The sequence below is a fragment of the Malaya genurostris genome, chromosome 3, assembly GCF_030247185.1.
Source record: "Malaya genurostris strain Urasoe2022 chromosome 3, Malgen_1.1, whole genome shotgun sequence".
Classification (NCBI taxonomy): domain Eukaryota; kingdom Metazoa; phylum Arthropoda; class Insecta; order Diptera; family Culicidae; genus Malaya; species Malaya genurostris.
The window spans coordinates 272,952,698-272,975,884 of record NC_080572.1 but is presented as its reverse complement, the minus strand read 5'-3'; the positions used below and the strand labels follow the sequence as shown (position 1 = coordinate 272,975,884).

The following is a 23,187-nucleotide window of genomic DNA, read 5'->3' as shown; positions in this document are numbered from 1 at the left end:
GTCGGTTGGTCTGTCAATAGCAAACTGTCAGACGGTGAAGTTAGAGGTTGTCTTGATTTCCAAGCAGTTGTCGTTGTACTAAAATACATCAGGGTTGGCAAAGGGCATGCACAGAGATTTGATACAATTTTATTGCAAAGTTCACACGAAATCGCAATGCATAGCATGAAAAGCTGCCCTTACACGAGACAATATTATTGTCAATACAAGGAGTATTGACAATACTTTTATTTGTTTATTTGTTTATTTGTTTATTTGTTGCTATATAATCCATCTGACAATAGGTGTCTTAATGAATAAAGTAAACTAAACTAAAATCATTCAACTTAGGCTAAATTATCATGAAACACAACACGAAAAAGGTCAAGTAGCATACGATAAAACAAATTGGACGACAAATTAAAATCAAAAAACTCAGCGAACCCGTTGAATTGTCGACATATGGATCTAAATGGCTCATGCTGTCGGTATACAGTATACTGTGTTTCAAGGAGCAAGAAATTACGCTGTCGAAGAGATCTTTCTGGAGCATACATATTCAGACGTTCGAGTAATGCGGGACAATCAACAGCACCAAGAAGCAATTTCGCTGCGAATGTAGCTTGAGCATATGTCCTTCTTAATTCCAGGGGTTCAATGCTTAAGAGACGGCAACGATCCTGATATGACGATAGCTGTATGGGGTCGTTCCAGGGTAAAAGTCTCAATGCGTATCTCACAAATCACGTTGCACTGCTTCAATCCTCAATATCCAATTTGAATGATATGGACACCAGACAATCGCGTTCGACTCAAGCACTGACCGTACCAGCGAGCAGTATAATGATCGTATGCACAAAGGATCGCGAAACTCGGAGGAAATTTTAAATATGAATCCCAATTGCCGATTTGCTTTGCAAATAATATTTTCATAGTGAAGTTTGAAGGTTATTTCGCGATCAAGAATCACACCGAGATCTTTCACATGTTCTGTTCGCGTTAGCGTGTGTCCAGCGATTTTGTAATCGAATACTATTGGTGCACTTTTTCGATGAAAAGATATAACACTGCATTTTTCGAAACTCAATTTCAAAAAATTCTTGGTACACCATATTTGAAATGTATCAAGCATTTTTTGCAACTCCAGGCAATTTAACAGACTTTCAATAATTTTGAAAAGTTTCGTGTCGTCAGCATAGAACAAACGGCATTCCGGCGGTAACAGCGTTGATACATCATTAATGAAGATAGAGAACAGTAACGGACCAAGGATACTACCTTGAGGCACTCCCGAAAGATTCGTGAAGGTCTCCGAAGTCGAAGATCCAATTTTAATCCGAACAAAGCGATTCGTCAAGTAAGACTTAAACCATGCAACTCCTCGTGTAGAGATTCCAAGTACCTCTAATTTTTTTAGGAGAATTCCGTGATCAACCCGGTCAAATGCCGCTTTAAGGTCAATATAAACCGCATCAGTCTGCAGGCCACGGTCCATGTTCCGTATACAGTTCGAAGTGAACTGTAAGAGATTCGTCGACACGGAACGATTAGGGAAAAATCCGTGCTGCTGGGTGTCAATGTAATTTCTGCAGCAGACGAACAAGATGTCGTTGACAATGATCTCAAACAGTTTTGAACATGCGCACAAGCAAGTAATTCCTCGGTAATTAGCAACATTGCACTTGTCGCCTTTTTTGTGAACCGGAAACATAAAGGACGACTTCCAACACGTGGGAAACTCACTTTGTTGAACCGAAAGATTGAATAGCATTGGTAACGGGTAACTCAAGACGAATGAACAGCGCTTAAGCACAGACGAAGGAATTCCATCGGGACCAGCAACAAATGATAGCTTTAGTTTGTTCAAGGCTGCAATAACCATATCCTGCGTTATGTATGGCAACTCGAAACTAAATACGTCTCGCGGTAATCCAGCTGTTGCTTTATCAATCTGCATCGTTGTGGCGCATCGTTCATGGAATGCATGCTTGAAATGGTGAGCAAACAGATAGCACTTTTCGATTTCATTGTTGGCTGTCTCATTTTCCAAGAACATTGAACGAGGAAGACCAGTTTCTTTTCGAACTGAGTTGAATGGTATATATAATTTACAAACGACCAAAACAGTTTGGGTTTACGACGAAGGCTTTGCTCAATCCGTTTAACGTACTGAGAATGAAGGAATAGATTGTAGTGACGATGTCTATTGCTTCTATTGTTGAACTGGTGTTTGAAATACGGAGACCGACAATTGCAGTATTTCCGGAGAGCAGCAGAACGAGCACGTTTTAATGCTCGTAAACGAAGATTTGACCAGGGAGGTTTTTGCGGAGGTCGTCTGGCAGTAACAGTACGGGAAACAGCGTGATCTATTACTGTACAGAAATATTCAACAGCTTCATTAACGTTGGTAGAGGAATCGATAGCATTCCAGTTAGTCCAAGAAAGTAGCTCGTTCAGTGCATTGTAATCAGCTCGACGAAAATCGGGATCATGTGAAATGGTGGGCTCTTCATAAACCACTGGAATTGGCAATCTGAATATGACTTTGATTGCTGGGTGGTCAGCATCGAGATTCGTTAGAGGTTCAGTTGGCAAGGAGATAGTAGATAACGGTGTGGCAGATTCGTTTGCAAAAACGAGATCCAGTAAGCGGTCATTTCTGTTGAGTACATTGTTAATCTGACTAAAACCGTGAAAATGCAAACCATCAAAAAGAGTGCTGCATGCAGCAGACATGTGTGAATGCAACGGATCAATGTCCGTAAACCACGCACATTTTGGTAGTAAATGGTAAGGTTGTTGAAAAAAGTAGCACTGCAATGTGAAGAATTTTCAGGAACAGCAGGCTCACAAAAACTATTGTACTCGCCTGAGATAGTAAACTGGAAGCCCCTGCTACCACCGTGTAGTGGAAAGTTCATTGGATTGACGAAAATATTGTCAAAAAATCAAAACTGCTCATCAATCCTACAATACTTTCTCTCCAGAGAGGAAACAGTTATATATGTACAATGACCTTTTCTCTCAATGTTTCAATATTCAGTTGCAATATTTAAAGCTCCAAACACTTGATTTTTTCGAAAAACGCGGACTCAAGTTACCAAGCCAATTGGATTGACGGTATTGACAATACTTTGGATTGACAATAATATTATCACGTGTAAGGGCCGCTAAAGTGTTCAGAAGTAAAAGTGTACTCAAAAGTGCTGCTGCCCTGATCGGAAAGAACATTTATTTATGTCACCACAAAACAATAGTTCTATTTTTACCTGCATTTCATCTCAACATATAATACCGGGAGTACATTTGAAACTAAGGACATCTTCAGAAGTGTTTTAGTTCTAGCTGCATTATTTAAGTCATTTGAATAAATTTAAATTTGGAAATCATAACACAAAAAGCAGGCAACCCAAGCAGTGTTATTCTCGTTTTTCAATTATCGAAATAATATACAACTCCTTGTACCTTGTACCGAAGAAATCGAGACCATGTACCAGTTGTTAAATTTGACACTACGAACTGTTCGAATAAATAAAACAACATGTTGCTCCTCCTTATTTCGGGTTCCACACAAGTAATTTTTTATTGAAATAGTGACAATAGAAAATCTGGTTTGATATAGAAAATATGATTCTAGAAACTACAAAACATGACAATTAATTTTGCTCAGTGGATTAGTTTGTCTCAAGCGACATTTTGATAAAAATAACAAATATTTTGCTTCAGCGTTCCTGTCAAACAAATTTACAAACAATTTTACAGTAAATTCAATTTGAAAAATTAGTTTCAAATAAACGAACTTTAGATGAAGTTATTAATTGTTGCGTTGTTTCAAGAAAACATTAGTTGATTGAAACCAGAAATGTTGTCACCACATCAACAAATAAATGTTTTGGACTACACGAAATTCAATTTTTTACATTACTTCTTTCTGAGCAAATTCAGCAGCTGAACTTCAAAATGATCTATTTTGAATAAATTCTATAAAACCTGCTATTTAAAAAATATATAAACACTTACTAGGGTAAGATGAAAACTGTAAAAACACATTACTGTACCTACAGGGTGTCCCACGAAAACTTTGAAATTTAAAAATGCAATAATAAAACCTGTTTTAAACCACCTAGTGGTGTAATGATGCCTTTCTCATATCAATCACACTATCATATATAATACTGTGGCATTCTTCAAGATAATTTTCTTCGATTCTTAAAAGAATAACCGAAATCGGTTTGTTTGGCCGTCCACTGATAAAAACAATCAAATGGAGAAGATTTGATGTCGGTTTAGAAAGTTTTTAAGGTTTTTCGCCCTTTTCAGTGATGATTAAAAAAAACTAACACATTTTACCATATATTTCCGGATCCGGAAGTCGGATCCGAATGAAATTCAGGAATTACGTATGGGACCACAGGACCTCTCATTTGAACCTAAGTTTGTGAAAATCGGTTCAGCCAACTCCGAAAAAAGTTGGTGCACTTATTTTCACATTTTTTTGCACATTTTACCTCATAATTGCGGAACCGGAAGTCGGATCCAAATAATATTCAGGTATTTTGTAGGGGACCACACGACCTTACATTTGATACTAAGTTTGTAAAAATCGGTTCAGGCATCTCCGAGAAAAGTTAGTGCCGAAAAACGTTACATACACACACAGACATTTTGCGTACTCGACGAACTGAGTTGAATGGTATATGACACTCGGTCCTCCGGGCCTCGGTTCAAAAGTAGATTTTCACAGTGATTGCATAACCTTTCTATATGAGAAAGGCAAAAAACGGTTTGAATGATTTCAATGATTATATATTTATTTGAAAGGTTGATTCATGACATTTATTTATGAAAAATGTTTGGTTTCAACAGGACGGCGCTACGTGCCACACTGTCAATGAAACAATCGATGTTCTGTGAACAATCAGAATCATCAGAAAGGGTGATGTTAATTGGGCTCCGAGAAACTGTGATTTAACGCCACTGGATTATTTTCTTTTGGAAGCGGTTAAAGATAAATGTCACGCCAACCATCCAGAAACAATTGAAGACCTCAAGCACGAAATGCAAGTTACTTTTGATGACATAAGGCCAGAAACAATTGAAAATGTACTCAAAAATTGGGTAGATCAGATTGGTTACTGCCAAGCCAGTTGTGGGGGTCATCAGTAACACTCGTTCGCAGTACATCAAACAACAACTGAATATAGTAACTAGACAGTATCGCCGTTACAACATTTTTCTATATCGTTGCTATATTAAACGTATTGGAATGAATCTTCGTCGAAACCCTAAACGTTTCTGGTCCTTCGTTAACTCAAAAAGGAGAGAGGTTGGCCTTCCGCACTCTATGTACTTAACCGATGAAACGGCCCGCAACGAAAAGGAAAAGTGCGATTTATTTGCCCGTCATTTTAAACAAACATTCAACGAAAGTTCTGCTACACTGATGCAAATAGACGAAGCAGTCACAGATGTGCCTCGTGATATTTTCAATTTCAATATTCCGCTTGTAACCGAAGAAATGGTTAGAGTCGCATTGAACAAATTGAAGTTGTCGTTCGCTGCTGGACCCGACGGTATTCCCTCATCTGTGCTGAAGCGTTGTGCAGGCGCTCTCAGTTATCCACTAGCAAGACTGTTTAACCTTTCAACTCTACAATGTGAGTTTCCTTCTCGATGGAAGTTCTCCTATCTGTTTCCTGTTCACAAAAAAGGTGATAAACGCAATGTCTCCAATTATCGAGGAATAACGTCTTTGTGTGCTTGCTCAAAGCTGTTCGAAATTATTGTGAACGATTCCCTCTTTGCCAGCTGTAGGAACTACATAGATAACGAGCAGCATGGGTTCTATCCGAAACGTTCGGTGTCATCTAATCTCATGTTGTTCACTTCGAAATGTGTGCAGAGTATGGAAGGCGGATGGCAAATCGACGCAGCATATATGGATCTCAAAGCAGCATTTGACCGAGTGGATCATGGAATTCTTCTATCAAAATTGCAACGACTGGGAATCTCATCGATGAGCGTGAAATGGTTCAGATCCTACCTAACAAACCGTTATGTCAGTGTAAAAGTTGGCTCCTCGACTTCAGAAGTTTTCTCAAACCTGTCCGGAGTTCCGCAAGGCAGTAATCTTGGACCGCTGCTGTTTTCGATTTTCATGAACGATTTTCTGCTACTATTACCACCGGAATGCAGACTCTCCTATGCCGATGACACAAAAATCTTTAAAGTTGTCAAATGTCTCCTGGATTGCATTGAGTTACAGGAAATGATTCAAACGTACGTTGAATGGTGCTCAAAGAACTATTTATGTTTAAGTATCGAGAAATGCTGTATCATCTCCTTCCATCGTAAAACTGATCCAGTCATATTCGATTATTTCATTGCGGGAAGATCTATGACACGAGTGGAGAATATAAAGGATCTTGGTGTCATTCTGGATCAAAAAATGACTTTTAGACTTCATTATGACGAAATTTTAGCCAAAGCCAATCGTCAACTCGGTTTCATCATGAAGATTGCCTCAGAGTTTCGGGATCCGTTGTGTTTGAGATCTTTGTATTGCTCACTTGTACGCTCTATACTCGAGTCAAACGCTGTGGTGTGGTGTCCTTACCATGCTCTCTGGAAAACTAGGATTGAAGCTGTTCAACGAAAATTTGTGCGATACGCTCTGCGACTGCTACCGTGGCGTGACCCCATGAATTTACCGCCCTATACCGATCGATGTCGTCTATTGAATCTTGAGCCATTGGAAACACGACGAATCATTGCTCAAGCTACATTTGCTGCTAAACTGCTTTTGGGGGATATTGACTGCCCACCTTTGCTAATGCGGTTAAATCTCTACGCACCGGAAAGATCACTTCGTCAACGCAACTTTCTGCTCCTGGAATCAAGGAATACGGTTTATGGACAGCACGAACCTTTTCGCTCTGTCTGTACGAGATTCAACGAGTTTTTCCAGTATTTCGATTTTAATGTGTCGTCCCGTGTGTTTCATCAACGTCTACTTGACCTTTTTCATATTGTGTATCGTGAAAATTAAATTTAGTGTACTTAGTTCATTAATTTTTATTCATTAAGACAAACTATGTCAGATGAATCATAAGAAACAAACAAATAAACAAATTTGAAAAAAATCACTTTTCATAATAAATTTTATGAATCAATCTTTCAAATAAATGTATAATCATTGAAATCTATTGAACTGTTTCTTTTATTGTATGTTTAAATTCGAAATTTTTCGTGGGAGACTATCGCTTTATATAATTCATCAATATAAAAATATAATCATCCTGATTCTGCAATCCGACGGATTTGTGACACGAACGAATCTACACTTTCGTTCGAGTTCGAATTTTGCATTCTTTATTCCGTTCGACTTGTATGATTCGATCGACTCTCGTTCGGGAAAACTTATTTATATTATTAATTTCTTAGTAAACGAAACCGTCACACTTGTATAAACAAATTAGAATGATTCTAAACCGAATATAAGTAATACGTACGCAAATCGATCGAGTAATGTTCGAAAATTTAACAACTCGAACGAATGATACTCGAGTTCATACCCAACTCGAACTGAATGCAGAATGGAAATTGCACATTCGATCGGAATATTTCAAATCGATCGACGCACAGAATAGCAGTGAATAATTGTGTCTTATGATCAGGGCCGTCGAGAACATAAAAGGGGCCCGGGGGGAATGCCATACGGGCCCCGTTCGCCTAGTGAAAAAAAACAAGACTCTATCTCCAGATTGAATGAATGTCTCTTTTGCTTATGATTTCATCATTGGCAAAAAAGTACGGGTGTGTAATGTCAGAGACATAACTGGATGTCGTGAATACGAATAAAACTGACACACTTTCTTTATACTTCCCAATTCGAATTGGTAACATTGATCGATTGTGTGAATTGTGCAACTTTCCCCTTTTTCACTACTAGCATTTCAAACGATGCGCCTAAACTAAATTACAGATTAGTTACATTAATCATTCTGAAACGCAATTAAATATAATGAATTAACTAGATAGTTCTTCATAATAAAAATGGGCCGTATAGAGTACAGTAAAGCAAAATTTCGCATAATTCTTTGAGAGTATTATTATGGTTCTAAAAAGAACCGAATAGAATTGTAGAATAATGAATTGGACCTGAGTTCAAGAACGAAATTTAGAACCAAGAACAAAAGTTCTGCTTTCATTGACGACTGCTCCACCTGACGATTGAAGTCCAAATGAGAGTTGCGACCTGAGCGTTTGAGGTTTTAAACCACGCAGTAGGTGCACTCTCCGAAGCTGCTGGTCCCACGACGTCTGCTTGCATCCAACGCACAAGAAGAAATGATCGAATTTCGCTTTTTTTTTTTTTTTTTTTTTTTGCATAAATATCTGTTTATTAATCTTATTTTTGTGTATTACATCAACATTTTACAGTACAAGTGTTTTGACCCTTTGGCCTTTCATCTTTGTTGTTCATACGATTCGTTATTAATATTAGGTGTGTTAGTTACTCTTGTTTTACATACTAATGTTTAATCATAATATTTATTTTAATTATTTATAAAATGTCTACCTACTTATAACTATCCCTAACCTAATACGTACAAATTTTGAATTATTTGTATTTCAGAGATTGAGCACCTCTCTTCAAATTTCGTGCAGTATTGTTCGAATTTTTGTTCTAGTATATCCAGTGAGGCCATCTCATGTACTTCACTAGTCCTTGTCCAAGGGGGTAGATTTAGAATCATCTTTAAGATCTTACTTTGAATGCGTTGAAGCCTAAGTTTGTGTGTTCGTGCACAACCCCGCCAAACAGGGACTGCGTATTCAATTGTGGGGTAGATGATTTGTTTATAGACAGCCATCTGATTCTTCAGGCATAGTTTAGATGTTCTACAAATCAGCGGATACAGAGACCTAATGAGTATGCTGCATTTTTGAACGATTTTGTCAACATGTGACCTGAATATCAGATGTCTGTCAAAGGTGAGTCCTAGATAGATAACTTCATCGGACCATTGAATGACCTCATCACCGAATCGTATTCTGCATTCGTCTGATGGAACAAGTTTTGGAGATCTTGAATGTGGAAACAAGATGACCTGAGTTTTTGCTGCATTGATCACAATTTTCCAGCTTGTAAAATATTCTGTTAAAGCGTCCAGACCTGTCTGTAGTTTATTTTTCAGAGCATTAATGACACGACCTTTGTAAAGAATGGCAGTATCATCAGCAAATTGTGACAGAACACCACCACCTGGAAGAGGTGGGATGTCTGATGTGAAAATGTTGTATAGAATGGGACCTAGGATACTTCCCTGGGGTACACCAGCAGGAATAGTAAATCTTTCTGAAAGTGCATTATTCAGAGAAACCTGGAAGGCTCTATCTGCAAGATAATTTTTGATAATTTTAATAAGATACATGGGAAAATTATACCGATGCAGTTTAAACACCAGTCCATCGTGCCACACATTATCGAATGCCTTTTCAATATCCAATATTGCCATGGCAGTCGTTTTGGACACTGATTTGTTTTGCTGGATGACGTTGTTAACCCTTGTGAGCTGGTGGATGGTGGATCTTCCTTTCCGGAACCCAAACTGTTCTTCCAGAAATATATCCTGTTCATCTGCAAAAGCAAGAATTCGCCTTTGTATTGACTTTTCAAACAGCTTGGATAGGGCAGAGAGTAAGCTGATGGGCCGATAGCTCTTGGAAAAGGAAGGATCTTTCCCCGGTTTCAAAACTGGGATAACTTTAGCTAACTTCCACATTGAAGGGAAGTAACCAAGCTCCCAGCACCTGTTAAAAAGTTTAGCTAAGAAGACAAATGAGCGAATACTCAAATGTTTCAGCTCAATGTTGAATGTGTTGTCGAAACCGGGGGCCTTCATATTTTTAGATTTTTTTCACAAAAGCCATCAGCTCATTCGCAGTGACTCTACTTTCCTCAGGAACTAAGCTGTCTGATTGGTCAACCTCAGCTACGCTATCAGCAACGGCTCTTTCATATGGACTAACAATGTTGAGTCCTAAATTGTGAGAACACACAAACTGCTGGCCTAGCGCATTTGCCTTCTCTACTGGTGTGATTAAAGGTATTCCTTCAGCTGCGTCCTGGGGTGACATCAGAGGAGGAATAGGCTTCGGTTTTTTCTTAAGCACCTTCGTTAAGGACCAGAAGGGCTTTGAATGTGGGAGAATTTCTCGAAGCTTTTGCTGGAAGTTCCTGTTGCGAAGCTCAGATATCCTTTCCTGGATTATCCTAGTTAAGTTGTTATAAGTAGTCTTCCTATCTAGGATGCCAGTTCGTTGATACTGCCTCCGGTAGATATTCCGAAGTCGGATGAGTTTCTTGGTGACACTGTCGATTTGAAGAGAGGAACTCGGCATATGTTGTACTGGAACCGTCCTATCACGAGCGACTGTGATTGAATGCTGGAAGGAAGATAGGGCTGCATCGATTTCCATCGGGGAATCAAGTGGTAAATCGATATTAATAAGTTGGTCGGCGATATGTTGAAATTGGACCCAATCGGTGCGATAATAGTTCCTCCGAGGTTGAATAGGCACTGTTTCTGGTGAAGATCCCAACGTCAATATTACTGGAAAGTGGTCAGAAGAGAGCTCGTTGAAGACAACCGGAGAGCTGTCTATAGCGATGTTGCTGATGAATATATCCAAAATGGAATGAACTCCCGATCTGGAAAGTCGCGTTGGTTGATCCGGAGCGAAGATGTTGTATTGTCCAGCTTCGTAATCTTCGGCAAGTACGAATCCGTTTCGATTCTGTCTTCTGTTTCCCCACAGCTCATGCCGTGCGTTCAGGTCCCCAGCAATGATGAATTTGTTTTGTCGTCGAGTGAGCATAGCCAGATCTCGCTTCAATGATGCACACGTACCATCTCGAAGATTGGTTTGTTTGGGGCAGTACGCTGCAATGATGATGATGGGTCCCATCGTCGTTGTAATCTCAATTCCGATGGCTTCTATGAGTTGCAATTTAAAGGCTGACAGAAGCCTGTGCTGAATGGATCGTTTAATGGCAATGGCAACTCCCCCTCTTCTGGTAGTTGCCCTGTCGAGCCTGTGAATCCTGTAATTGGAAATAAAAATAGAAATTTCAGGTTTAAGATGAGTTTCAGTTAAAATAGCAATATCGGCATTCTTCTCTTGAAGAAAGTCGGACAATTCAGCAGTTTTGCTCCTGAGTGAGCAAGCATTCCAATTTACTATAACCAACTCATTATATTGCATATTCGATGATGAATGTGCCTAAGGCGTTGATTTGCTCTAACCGCGTTCTGCAGTTTCGTAGTTTTGTTGTCATTGTTTCAAAAATGACGATCAGTTGTTCAGCAGAGAATAAATCACCAGAGTCATCCTTTGCTTGTGGTTGATTATTGCCCCATCCAGGAGGGATTCTTGAGGAAGATTCTTTTTGAGATCCAGCGGCTGAAGTCTTTGGATTGCTGCGAGGAAGTGGCGGCAAATTCGGAATATCCCTCTTCGGTGGGAGCCGTGGGAAATTAACTTCATCCTTCTGTGGAACATTCTTGCGCGTTGATTGTTTGCGGGACGCCTGTTGTCGAATTTTTGTGAACTCAGCACGTTTGGGACACGATTTGCTAGTAGATGGATGGTCGCCATCACAGTTCACACATTTTACAGCGATGTCATCTAGTAGGCAATCGTTGGTATTGTGTGGTTCGGCACACTTCCCGCACCGACTTTTCATGTGGCAATTCCTCGCTCCATGGCCGTAGTTCAAACAGTTCGTGCACTGTGTGACATCCCGATGTACCGGTTTATACTTTTGCCATTCGATGATTATGTGAAATAACGATTTAATCGTTTTCAGTTGACTCATGGTGATGGAGCCCTTCTCCAGATGAATCAGGTACAGTTGATCTCTAAAATTTTTGTCCGTATTATGGCGCTTCATTTTAAATACCATCAAAGGCTTTAGTCCAGCCTCCGACAGTGCCTGCTTTAGTTCGGCTTCCATCATGTCGGGTAGTCCTCGAAGTACAACCTTCATAGGTTTGTTGGCGGCAATATCGTGTGTGAAGTATTCCGCTTTTGTCTGCTTCAGAAAGCATTCCACTCCTTTGTAGTGGTTCAAAGCCGGAACAGTTATTTTGTAGCCTTCAGTACATAAACGGATTGTTGCCTGTAGTCCTTTGCTGATCAGTGTGTTGAAATCCGAGCGTAGAGTTGGTGGGAAGCCCTTCAGGTAGAAAGGCGGCATTTTTTCCTTCTTCTGCAGTTCCTCTTCGACATCTACTGGCAGATCAGCATATTGGTTTTTACTCAGCAAACGGTCGTTTACCTGTACATCACTTGGCTTCAGACGCTTAGCATCCTTTGGATCCTTCTCGGATCTATGGCGGTTTTTACCCATAGCTTGGGTAGGTAGACAACTGCGAATAAAAAATAAAACAAAATCGAAATTAGTCGTAGTAGGTTATTCGTCTATCCACATCGAGTGTTAGATGACGAATGATCGAATTTCGACCACGGTTCCCCTTTTATACGCATTCAGTTGAAGATATGTGCCTGACTATCTCAAAATCGTCGTCCTTGCGCGAAAAACCCAAGCAAAAGTAAAAAGTTTTCCGCGTTGTTTTCAAATTTTAAGAAAACTTAATTTTTGAGTTGTTTGTGGTTATCGCACACTGTTCAAAATATTATCCTGAATTCCTGATCATATTTTTGATGAAATGGTGAAAGAATTATGTTGCTACCATTAATACAAGTCGAGATATTCGCGATTAAGTTCTGCCCATTCTTCCATATGGCTAATTTTGAAAAGGCGCCCCATAGTAAAGTAAGTCGTATTCACGACAAAATGCGAACGAGGAGGGAAATTCGGAACTGAACTTTCCGGTTAATTTAAGACAGTCAGAATTAATCACCCTCATTCTTGTTTACGGCCGTATGCGATACGTTCGAAAGTATAGCAAATTCGTATTCCCGTTTACGTTCGAATCAATCACACTTTTAAACATCGTACATGCATAAAATCAACGCCCATCCAACTTTAAACTATCAGTTCTGGTACAGATTTGAGTTGTAAATAAAAATCTTTGACATCATTTGTTATTTGACTTGTTTTTTTCACTAATTTTGTATCATCATGTTCGCTTACGTCCGTATCGACCATACGACGAACACATGCTTTCGAACGAATGCGAACAAGCCATTCTTGTTTTCACTCGAACGTGTACGTACGCGATTCCTGTGCAAAAGAAGGATCGGTAGCGCAGGTAGTTTTTTAAGGTTGATTGCAAGCATCAAGGAAGTGACGAATGCTACATAATAAATAAATATCGTACTCAGGACCAATTTTATTCAAATCGGTAAATGAAATTTTCAAATTAAACTTCGTGCTAAGTAAAAAAAGCATTTGAAATAGCAGTCCGATCAGTAGTATCTGCGAAAAATATGTTGCATTTTTCTTGCAATTTTGTCATGTTTTCGATAGCCTACATAATTATTTCATTGGTAAAATCATGCATTTAATATAAAATAAAGCATGTTTACCCATGGCGTATTTTCCATAAAGTACTTGATAGATGCAAAATTGATGCGTAAAAACTTTGAACCTCGCATACATTCAAAGGCTCCCCAGAAAAAAACAGTATTTTACTATACTGCTATGCTTTCTAAATGATTTATGCAAAACACAAATTTATGATTTGATTACAAATCACCTTTAGATTCGAAAACAATGTTGTTAGAGATTGGTTAAACTTTTTTCAATGTGTTCGAACGGTTGATTCGCAACATTAAACTGACGAATCGAAACCACGGCATTTCGTCTATTCGTCCGTAAACGGGAATGGGACGTTCGTACGAATGATGTTCGAATACACGTTTCGTTTGAAACTAAAATGGCATACATTCTAGCGTTTCGCATATGGTTAATCACATGAATTGGACTGATTACATCAAGGCTTAGCATTTATTTTAAGAAGTTTACTGATATTTGAATATTTTGTGGCAAACGAGTCGCGTTCGAATTCATTCGAGTGAAAACAAGAATGGCTTATTCGTATTCGTTCGAAAGTACCCGTTCGTCGTATTGCGGATACGGACGTAAACAAGAATGAGGGTGAATAACTGAATTGATCTCGGAATTATGTCTATTCCAGCATTAAAACAAAGACATCATATTAACAAGATATCCAGCTTTCACATTTTCCGAACAAATCATTGACAACATCCTTTTTTGCAAGCATGGCGCCCTCAGGCGAGTCCATATCGAATCTCGTACATAGAAGTAGGGGAGATAAATGTCAAATTCGTGCGCGCCAAAATAGCAGCACTGCGCACCCATACAATTGACGTGATATGTTGAATGTGATCCCGTGCGATGGCGTTGCTGAACTGAAGATTGATTTTGCTCCAAGCTGACAGGGTCTGATTGAAACCAACTGAAATTTACTCTGGAGAAGATTTTTCGAGTCATGCATCAACGATGTGTCATATCGAAGTAGAAATCAATTTTCTTTTGATCAAGGCGAAAATTCTAACTCGTAGACCCTTGTCACGTGATCCACGAGTCGTCAAAATCGCAAATATGTTTTATGATTAGTTACAAGATTTTTTTTGTTTCAATTATAGATTTTAACCTCAAGAAGAAACTATCCAAACACGTCAAGAAGTTTGTTGTCAAAAGGACCATCTTCAGATGATAGAATAATTTAGTGTTGCATCACTCCTAGCGCTGTCAATATGCAAATATATTTAAATGAATGCCCCTGCAACATAGTTTGTTTGTCGTATTTCCGTTTTTTTCGTGCAGTAATGCAGATCAATAAAAAACATTGCTTGTTGATCACCAAAAGCCATTTTACTGCTAAGAAATAGTGTTACAAATTCAACTTTACAAATTTAGCTCATTTCTCAGTGTGTCCCATATCTTCTCCGCTTGCAGCTGAGAAAACTCCTGACTCCAAGCAGTGCAAAACACTACGTCTGATTGCCGCACTAGCTCGCTATTGCAGATTTGTGCTTGAATCCTTTTGAGGGAATCTTGCTCATTGAGCCCATTTCTCTCGAATAATCGTTTAACGGCTTCTTCCTGCGGAATAATACAGGTCCATATTTCGTGACATTCGGTTTGCCAACCTGCTTTCAGCAAAACGGCTGCCTCCATAATGATGATCTGTTTGTTCTCCTTCTCATACAGAACGGCGATTCGTTGTTTAGCTCGCTCCAGTATCGCGTCCCACAAGATCGTGTTCAGTAAATCCAACTTATCCGGATCCGAGAACACAATCGCTCCCAAAGCTTTGCGATTGATTGTTTTATCATCATTCAAAACAGCTACACCGAAATTGTTCAAAATTGCCTGATAACAGTGTTCACCCGGGAGATACAATTCATGTGCTATTTTATCACAATCAATTACTCCGGCTCCAAGCTTTTCGAATCGTTCAGCCATTTTACTTTTTCCCGCTGCCACACCGCCAACTAGTCCAATTATGTATGGCCTTGGACGTAAATGCGTCCCGATAGTACGCGGCTTTAGGCGAGTTCCTAGAAGATCCATTCGTCGATTACTTGAGCTGATTTTGTCCTCTTTGTCATCTGTGGTCAATTCCTCATCAAGTAGTTCAATAGTATGCACCTGCAAATGATTGAGACCATTTTTCTTTCGAAGTTCGTTAACTTTGGCGCCACCTCGTGCTGTTTCTGTGCTTACAACGATCATCTGTAATTTAAACACTATTAGTTTTCCAAAACAAAATTCATATTAAAAGTAAAAATATTACATCCATATTGGGGTCAGTTGCCGTTGGACCGAACGGATCGCTTATCGGAACTATCTCATGCTTTAGAGTCGGATCAATGTCTCTTAAAAAAGTTTCAACCTCGGCAATTCTTTGTTCTACTGGCATGATCAATTCCCACAATTTCTTGCTTTTTATCATGTTCTCATCCGTTACACCAACAACCAACCGTTCTTCAGCAAGTAAAGCAGCTTGGGTAAGTAAAACCTTATGACCGACATGCAACCGATCGAAGGTACCACCTAGAACCACATTTTTGCACGATTTTTGGATCGAATCATCCACATCGCAATTGTCGAGCGTAAATGGTTTATTGTTTAGCTCAACTACCTCTGATTCGTTATAAAACTTAGAGAAGTCTGCATTAGTTTCACATGTCGCAACGGTATAATCGAAAAAAAGAAAATCAATTTTTCGATTTATTGGTGAAAAATCGTTAGTTTTAAGAGTGCTCACGATGAAACGCAAATCCACCCCTGAACCGAGCTCTATTGGCGAACTTTGGTACACTCTGGCAATAAATTTTCCAAAAGCTGTCGCTCTGATTTTGTCTTTGATTTTTGGATGCAACTGGACGTACAAAGTTCCGAGTGCGTACTTGCGGGTAGCTGCCAAAGTGCTGGCGATGTTTGCCATATGAACTGCTGTTAGAAGACCGGTTTTCGACGTCATCACTGTGGTTTTATGCGTGTTCTTAGAGCAGGCAATGTTGGAGTATCACTGTTTGAACGGATTAGCACTTAATTGTTTGTACTTTCCTTGTCTGGCACTGTTTTCTTTTATGACGTTTGAACATCGGTCGTGGGGTGTTATCAGTTACTGTAGTAATTTGTACTAAAACCAGGGTTCTAAGGAACGGGTGTTTCCCTATAACGGAAATTACAAGTGATAAAACAAATGGCACATAGTCTACCTGTTGGACGATTTGCCATTTCCGGGTCAAGACACTTGGGATCTATTATATGTCAAGACATTTTTACATAAAATATTTAACTGCTCAATATGAGAACGGTTATTTTTGATGTAGCAAAAGTTCAACCCTGAAAATGCAAATGAAAGCTCCTGCAAAGAATCCGTTGTCAAATTTTTCGTATTTAAGTATTTAATTTAAATAATTTTGCGCAACACTCGCACATTAAATTTTGTTTAGAATAACAAGTTAAGGTTTTATCATCAGCTGTTCGAACATAACTTCTTGTTAATGTGATATCTTTGATGAAAGCTTCTTGGCTTCAGTTTATTTTTATTGATAGTTTGCCGGTTTGTTTTGTTTGTGAAAAGAGCGCGTTTTTGTCGTGACATTTGCTGTTATTTTTACTATCGTATCTTAAGTGTTAGTATAATATTTTTTCTGCTACATTGTGTTACAATGCCTTCTGAGATGCCTTACACAGATGTTCATCGAGCGTTCCTGCAAGCTTTGTCCCACCATGGCACAATGAGTTCTAAGCAAGCATACAAAGCGCTACTGGGTGCATATGCCAGATGTAAATATCGCTTACCTAGGGTAAAGTAGGGTTTTATGATATTGACTAATTTAAGATCACGATGATGAGACCGTACCAATGGAGGATCAAGTAGCAGACGTTGTTGCCTCGATTAATAATAAACTGCATCGATATAATCAGCGAGTAAAGTTTGTTCACTTTGAACTGATCAACACCGACTTCTACGTGTTCTGTAATCAGACAGAGTCTGCGATCGATCGGTTGCAGAATTGCTACACAGAATCAGAGCTAAGCTTGTTCCGATTGATGTTACGCGAACTGGCTTGCACTGAGGACAACAAAATTCGACCGATTGCTTGTCTCAATTTAACGACAGAAATTTCGGGAAAGGCAATCAGCATGATGCGTGCCGAGGAGTTACTGGAAGAATGGGAAAAAGCAGGTTATTTCGTACAGCTAGACGGTATGTGGTATTTTGGACCAAGAACCACGGTTGAATTTGAACGGTATCTGAGTCAGAATTTCGAAGAGCAAATGCAAAAGTGTAAGCTGTGCAACGAAACGGTGTTTTATGTAAGATTTACATGAATTGTGATTACCAGCATTTAAATGTTTGTTGTTATTTTCAGGGAATAAAGTGTGCAACATGCCCTTTATACTTCCACAGAGATTGTATGAGAAAGTACCTCAAACGGCTAACCAAGTGTCCAGGCTGCAAAGAAATGTGGTCTTTCCCAGTGTCGTGATAAACCAAGCACAATTATTATTATTTGATTGAGTATTTAGTATTGATGCATGCAGTGTACAAAATTTAACATATATCATAGGGAAGAAAGTAAAATCAAACATTAAACATTCATGATATGATTTGATTTGATATGATGATTGTACGGAAATCGCAGATGTCGGACTACGACTTAACACTCTGAAGTGGTAATGTTGATCTTAATTCATTATGCGAAATCTACCGTTTATTCAGAATGGAGCATTAAATTTGGTTTGATACGACTTTTCAAATGTCAGGAAATAACAAATAAAGTATTCAAAATAAATGGTACTCGTTCGTTAAACATTCTAGTACTCGAGAAATCAACATTACACTGGTTTCTGTTTAAAAAAATGTTGATCCGAAAAAACCTAACCTTACCCAATTTCACACATCGGGGGACGGGTATAGCGTGATGGGTAAGTCGAAGCCCTTTCACGCAGCCCACCTGGGTTCGATTCCCAGCCCCGCACATAGGGTCAGAAAATTTTTCTGGCCCGAAGAGGCGAATGACCTTAAGGTTAAAACCTCTATAATCGAAACAAAAAAAAATTTTCACACATTTCTGAAGATTTTTCATGTTTAATCGTAATTTGCACTAAAAAAAGTAGTAGTAATCACTTTGAAATTGAATTTCTTCTACTCCGAGTGTACTTTTATTGCTGATATCTATTGGTACTATTGAACAAACGATAAAAATGTTGCAAATCACTACAACCGATAAGAAAATTTTCGAAAGAATCCTCCTTTTCTTGGTTCCATTTTTCATTGGCAGGTGTCGCTACCGGTAATTTAGCTTTGCGACAAGCCACCCCACCCTCTCAGCAGGCCGTTCAATTTTGTTGGTTTGTGAGCGCTTGTTGAACGACATATTGCACGAAATATTTGTTCAATTTGCTGGAACGGTTTGTTGTTGTTTTTTCTCTTGCAAAACTAGTGTGAAAATTAAGTGTTACCTTTACATAGAAAGAAAATTTGTTGTTATTCTACGTGAAGTAGAAGTATTGTGCAGGTATGTATTGTTAGTTCAAACAAATAAGTGGAAAAAACTTCAGAAATTCTGCAGTAAAACTAGTCCAACGGGGCTCCAACTCCTCATTTTAAAAATGGCTCAACAATGGACGCCGGGTCTGCCGGGTTTGTTGAACGAATAAAATGGCATTCGGTTCAACGGTCTGTTTCAAAATCGACAAACGAAGGTCCCGTGTTGGCCTCCTGTTGAACGATTGATGGGACTTTCATTGGACCAATGATCCAACGTATTGGACCAATGCAGGACCACCGGTGAACGTTTTTTTCTAAGTTGGTGGTATTAAGTTTGCGTTTTCATTGCGTTACCAACTACCCTCTCATTTTTTCCTGTCAGTACTATTGGCAAATTGTCGTCACAATGATATATAGCGGGCGCTGTTTGTTTAGAGATGATACTTTCAGCAAGAGCTGTCAAATCGGTAGGAAAATTTCTAATTACTCCACCTTTTCAACGATTTCTTTTGAAAACTGGCAAATTCATTTGAAAAATCATAGTAGAAGTTGAAGAAAATGTTTTTACTCTGAGGTGGTAATGTTGATCTTAGTTCATTGGGCGAAATCTACCGTTTATTCAGAATAGAGCATTAAACTTGGTTCGATACCTTTTTTCAAAAGCCTGAAAATAACAAATAAAGTATCCAAAATAAATAGTACTCGATCGCTCTACATTCTAGTACTCGAGAAATCAACATTACACTGGTTTTTGTTTAAAAAAATGTTGATCCGAAAAACCTAAACTTACCCAATTTCACACATTTCGGAATATTTTCTATGTTTTATCGTAGTTTACACTAAAAAAAAGTAGTAGTAATCACTTTGAAATCGATTTTCTTCTACTCCGAGTGTACTTTTATTGCTAATATCTGTTTGTACTTTTGAATAAACGATAAAAATGTTGCAAATCGTTGGTTCCATTGGTGTCAAAGAAATTGGTTCCGCTACCGGTAAATCAGCTTTGCGACAATTTGCCAATACTATTAAAACTATCTGTGGATTATTTCTTTGACGGGTTTCATTCTCAGTGAAATTTTTAACGGGTTTCATTTTCAGTGAGCAAAAAAAAGAAAAAAAAGGTCACCCCACCTATCGTATAGAGACCAAAACCGTAAAGATCTAGCGAGATTTGACAAAATCTAGGAAAATTTCGAAAATTTGGAAAATCTGGCAAAAGATCTGGTTAGTATGAGTGTCTGACGAAACGAGGAAAATCTTACATTTGCCAGACAAATCTGGCAACCTGGCAACGCTGATGAGAACCAACATTTTTGTAACGCTGGGAGCTGTCAAGTTTTTACTCGGTTGCAGAGATGCCAGACATTTTCAGAGAAAATCTGTATATCGGAGTATAAAAAATCTGTATTTATCTGTATTCAAATAAACACAAAACTGTGTAAGATAAAACAAAAAAACCCATCCAACGAGTAGTGTGTAGATAATAACTGCTTTTAAACAACCTTTGTAAAAGAGTACAATAAAAATTCACTTTGCTTGACAGTTTGTTAAACATAGATATATAATCACGGAAGTTCTAGAATAAATAAAAAAGCAAATTATTTGGAATCCCTTTATATATACGTAACGTACCTTCTACTTTATTTATAAATATCTTTTGTCATCAGATTTCTGGCTGAAGCGGAGACTTCGATTAATCCACTTAGATTTTTGTGAGTCTTGACGTACTCCTTTGCTGATAAAATTCCCATCATAGATGCTGTGCTTAACTTATTTCTAATTTTAGACTTATTGAGATTATACGTAGAGAATATCCGTTCAACAGCTGCTGATGAATGAGGTAAAGAAAGTAGAGTTGGAATACCGCGTATCAGTAGAGGAAAAGCTACTTCCCCACTCATGCGACGAGTCGACAACACTTTGTTCCAAAATTCCGGGCCATTCACTAATTCTTTTTCTGTACTCCACTCTTGGATTGTATTCCTAACTTTTCTGAATTCATCATCCAGACTTTGTATTTCATCAGTGTGGAAAAATTGTGAAAATTGTTTTATTAATTATTTTATTACATTTTTCGGGTCGATTATAGCCAAATTCATCAGTACAACATTATTGAAATCAAAGCGTTTATACATTTGATTCACGATTGATGTAAAAAAGTTCATCACATTCATTCGAATATTTTTTACACAAATCTTAGTAAGCTTTTCTTCATCCGAGTATTTATCAATCAGTAATTGAACTTTAGTCCCCAAATAAATTTCGTCCAGCGGGATACAAGTGTGTGAATCGATTTGCATATACTTCTCAACATAATCAGGTTTCACGAAACAATCTAAAATTGTTTTCAAAAGACGGTTTGATTCTTCATGCAGTTTGTAGATTTGAAGAGTTTCTGATTGGAACAATTTGTTCAAATTATTGATTTTGGCAAAATGAATACCATAAATTCCAAGTAAATATGTGTTGACGGATTCGCCAAAATCGTATAAATCTGATTAATTTTTTTAGATTGTCGCGCATCTAAACCAACATCTCCAAAGCTGAAGTAAACCTTTAGAGCATCTAATCTATCCAACACACGCTTGACGACTTGCTCCAAAGCTAGCCAACGAGTGATAGATGGGTGCATCTTCAAAGGTTTGATATTCATCACACTTTGAATATCATTAAACTTTACAGTTCGCAAGAAACGAATAAATTTCTTTGCATACCCATTCTACATCCTCCGGTATATTTTTGCAGGAATGGGAAGCGCAAAGTGCAAACGAGTGACATACGCACTTCAGAACGAACAATTGTGTACAATCATTTTTCAATAATACAGCAACGGATTTATTACCACCCATCATCACGTTCGCCCCATCTACTCCAAATCCGATGAGATTTCGCTTGTAGGGAATTCCATCTTCTTCGAATTTTCCTACAATCAAATTATAGATTGTACATGCATCGGCTTCTACGAGTTCAAATACATGATAAAACTGATCACGAATTGTAAAATCGCTTTTATCCCACGCCTGAATTCTTACAACTAAAACTAGTGCTTTCTTTGCCGATATGTCTGTGGACTCATCTATTAGTAGACTGAATGGGTAGTTTATCATACTCGCCCTCAATTCCTCATCATGTGACCTGCCAAGAATGTATTTGGTTATTGCCGTTGCTTTAGTTCGTTTGAGTGATATATTACTGGCAATTTTGCTATCATTAAACACAGCTTTAGCTAGCTTTACGAATTCTTCCACTTCGGTGGCAGATTTGTTTCGTTCCGCGGCCCAGGCACAAATTTGGATTTCAACATCTTTAAAATTAGTACAAGGACTCAAGTACTATCCCATATTGGTTGATGAAATTTGCTTTTCTAGTTTAACATGGGCTTCTGTGCCTCCATGCTTCACAAGATCACGCAGTCCACCGTTACATTTTATATCTTTACTGCAAATCTTGCAGTAGGCAAAATTTCTACTTCTTGAACTAGAAGCAAGCCATTTTATTTTCGCCTCCCAAGATACGCAGTATTTCTGCGTTGCCCTTTTCACTGGTTTAAAACGTTTCGATGAACTTATATTATTAGTAGCTGCGCGTAGAATAAAAAAAGATATTTTATAGTATGTGGTATCATCATTCTGAATATAATATTGAGGTATTTTAAATAATCACCCAACTATACCTTTCTTACGATCAACATCACAATCTGTATCACTATAGGTTTCTGATGACAAGCAATTACCAGTCACCGATTCGGTACAATATTCTAGAACAAATCAAATAACACGCATTCGAATATCAAAAGACAAGAGTTAGCAAGAGGATATATTAGATTTGAACTATACCAACCATGGTCCCGAGAAATCATCTTAATGCTGGATACAGTTTCATTGTTAATTTTCATGTTTCTATCAGCTCCGCGCACAACCAAATTATTATTGCTATCAAAATTTTCTGAGAACAAATATTCAAATGAAAATTCATTATTTGTGAATATGAAATAATTTTCATTACTATAAGTAATGAACAAATATGATTCATAGATCGTAACAAAACGTGGATAAAAAAAGAAAAGGTAAAAGTGATCAGTTTGACATTTAGAACGACCCCGGTGGATGTTGTCGACCCGCATCGGACCGATCATCGGGCCGATTATCGGACCGATTGAGCACGATATAGGGCCGATTGTAGCGCTTCGATC

The 23,187-nt window shown here is 38.3% G+C and overlaps 2 protein-coding genes across 3 annotated transcripts; one reads left to right on the top strand and one right to left on the bottom strand.

Annotated features, from left to right (window-relative positions):
* Positions 1 to 14,843: 14,843 nt before the first annotated feature.
* Positions 14,844 to 16,625, bottom strand: LOC131438514 (bifunctional coenzyme A synthase). The gene is made up of 2 exons (XM_058608603.1): positions 15,780 to 16,625; positions 14,844 to 15,718 (listed from the first exon to the last, which is right to left on the bottom strand). Exons 1-2 carry the CDS (start codon positions 16,467 to 16,469, stop codon positions 14,888 to 14,890), a joined length of 1,521 nt encoding a protein of 506 aa, XP_058464586.1. The 5' UTR covers positions 16,470 to 16,625; the 3' UTR covers positions 14,844 to 14,887.
* A 291-nt stretch (positions 16,626 to 16,916) lies between these two features.
* LOC131438521 (non-structural maintenance of chromosomes element 1 homolog) lies at positions 16,917 to 18,338 on the top strand. Of its 2 annotated transcripts, XM_058608616.1 has the most exons (4): positions 16,917 to 17,130; positions 17,192 to 17,284; positions 17,340 to 17,818; positions 17,875 to 18,338. In XM_058608616.1, exons 2-4 carry the CDS (start codon positions 17,236 to 17,238, stop codon positions 17,989 to 17,991), a joined length of 645 nt encoding a protein of 214 aa, XP_058464599.1. In that variant the 5' UTR covers positions 16,917 to 17,130; positions 17,192 to 17,235; the 3' UTR covers positions 17,992 to 18,338. The 2 variants fall into 2 exon arrangements, with proteins under 2 accessions (XP_058464599.1, XP_058464598.1); XM_058608615.1 differs by having other exon boundaries at positions 16,917 to 17,284.
* Positions 18,339 to 23,187: the final 4,849 nt, after the last annotated feature.

Excerpts from the sequence above, each read along its gene's own strand:
- LOC131438521 (XM_058608615.1), top strand. The coding sequence starts at position 17,167 with ATGCCTTCTGAGATGCCTTACACAGATGTTCATCGAGCGTTCCTGCAA. Across the intron at positions 17,285-17,339 it reads ACTGGGTGCATATGCCAGAT|ATCACGATGATGAGACCGTA; the intron begins GTAAATATCGCT and ends GACTAATTTAAG. Across the intron at positions 17,819-17,874 it reads GCAACGAAACGGTGTTTTAT|GGAATAAAGTGTGCAACATG; the intron begins GTAAGATTTACA and ends TGTTATTTTCAG.
- LOC131438514 (XM_058608603.1), bottom strand. The coding sequence starts at position 16,469 with ATGACGTCGAAAACCGGTCTTCTAACAGCAGTTCATATGGCAAACATC. Across the intron at positions 15,719-15,779 it reads CAACTGACCCCAATATGGAT|ATGATCGTTGTAAGCACAGA; the intron begins GTAATATTTTTA and ends TTTAAATTACAG.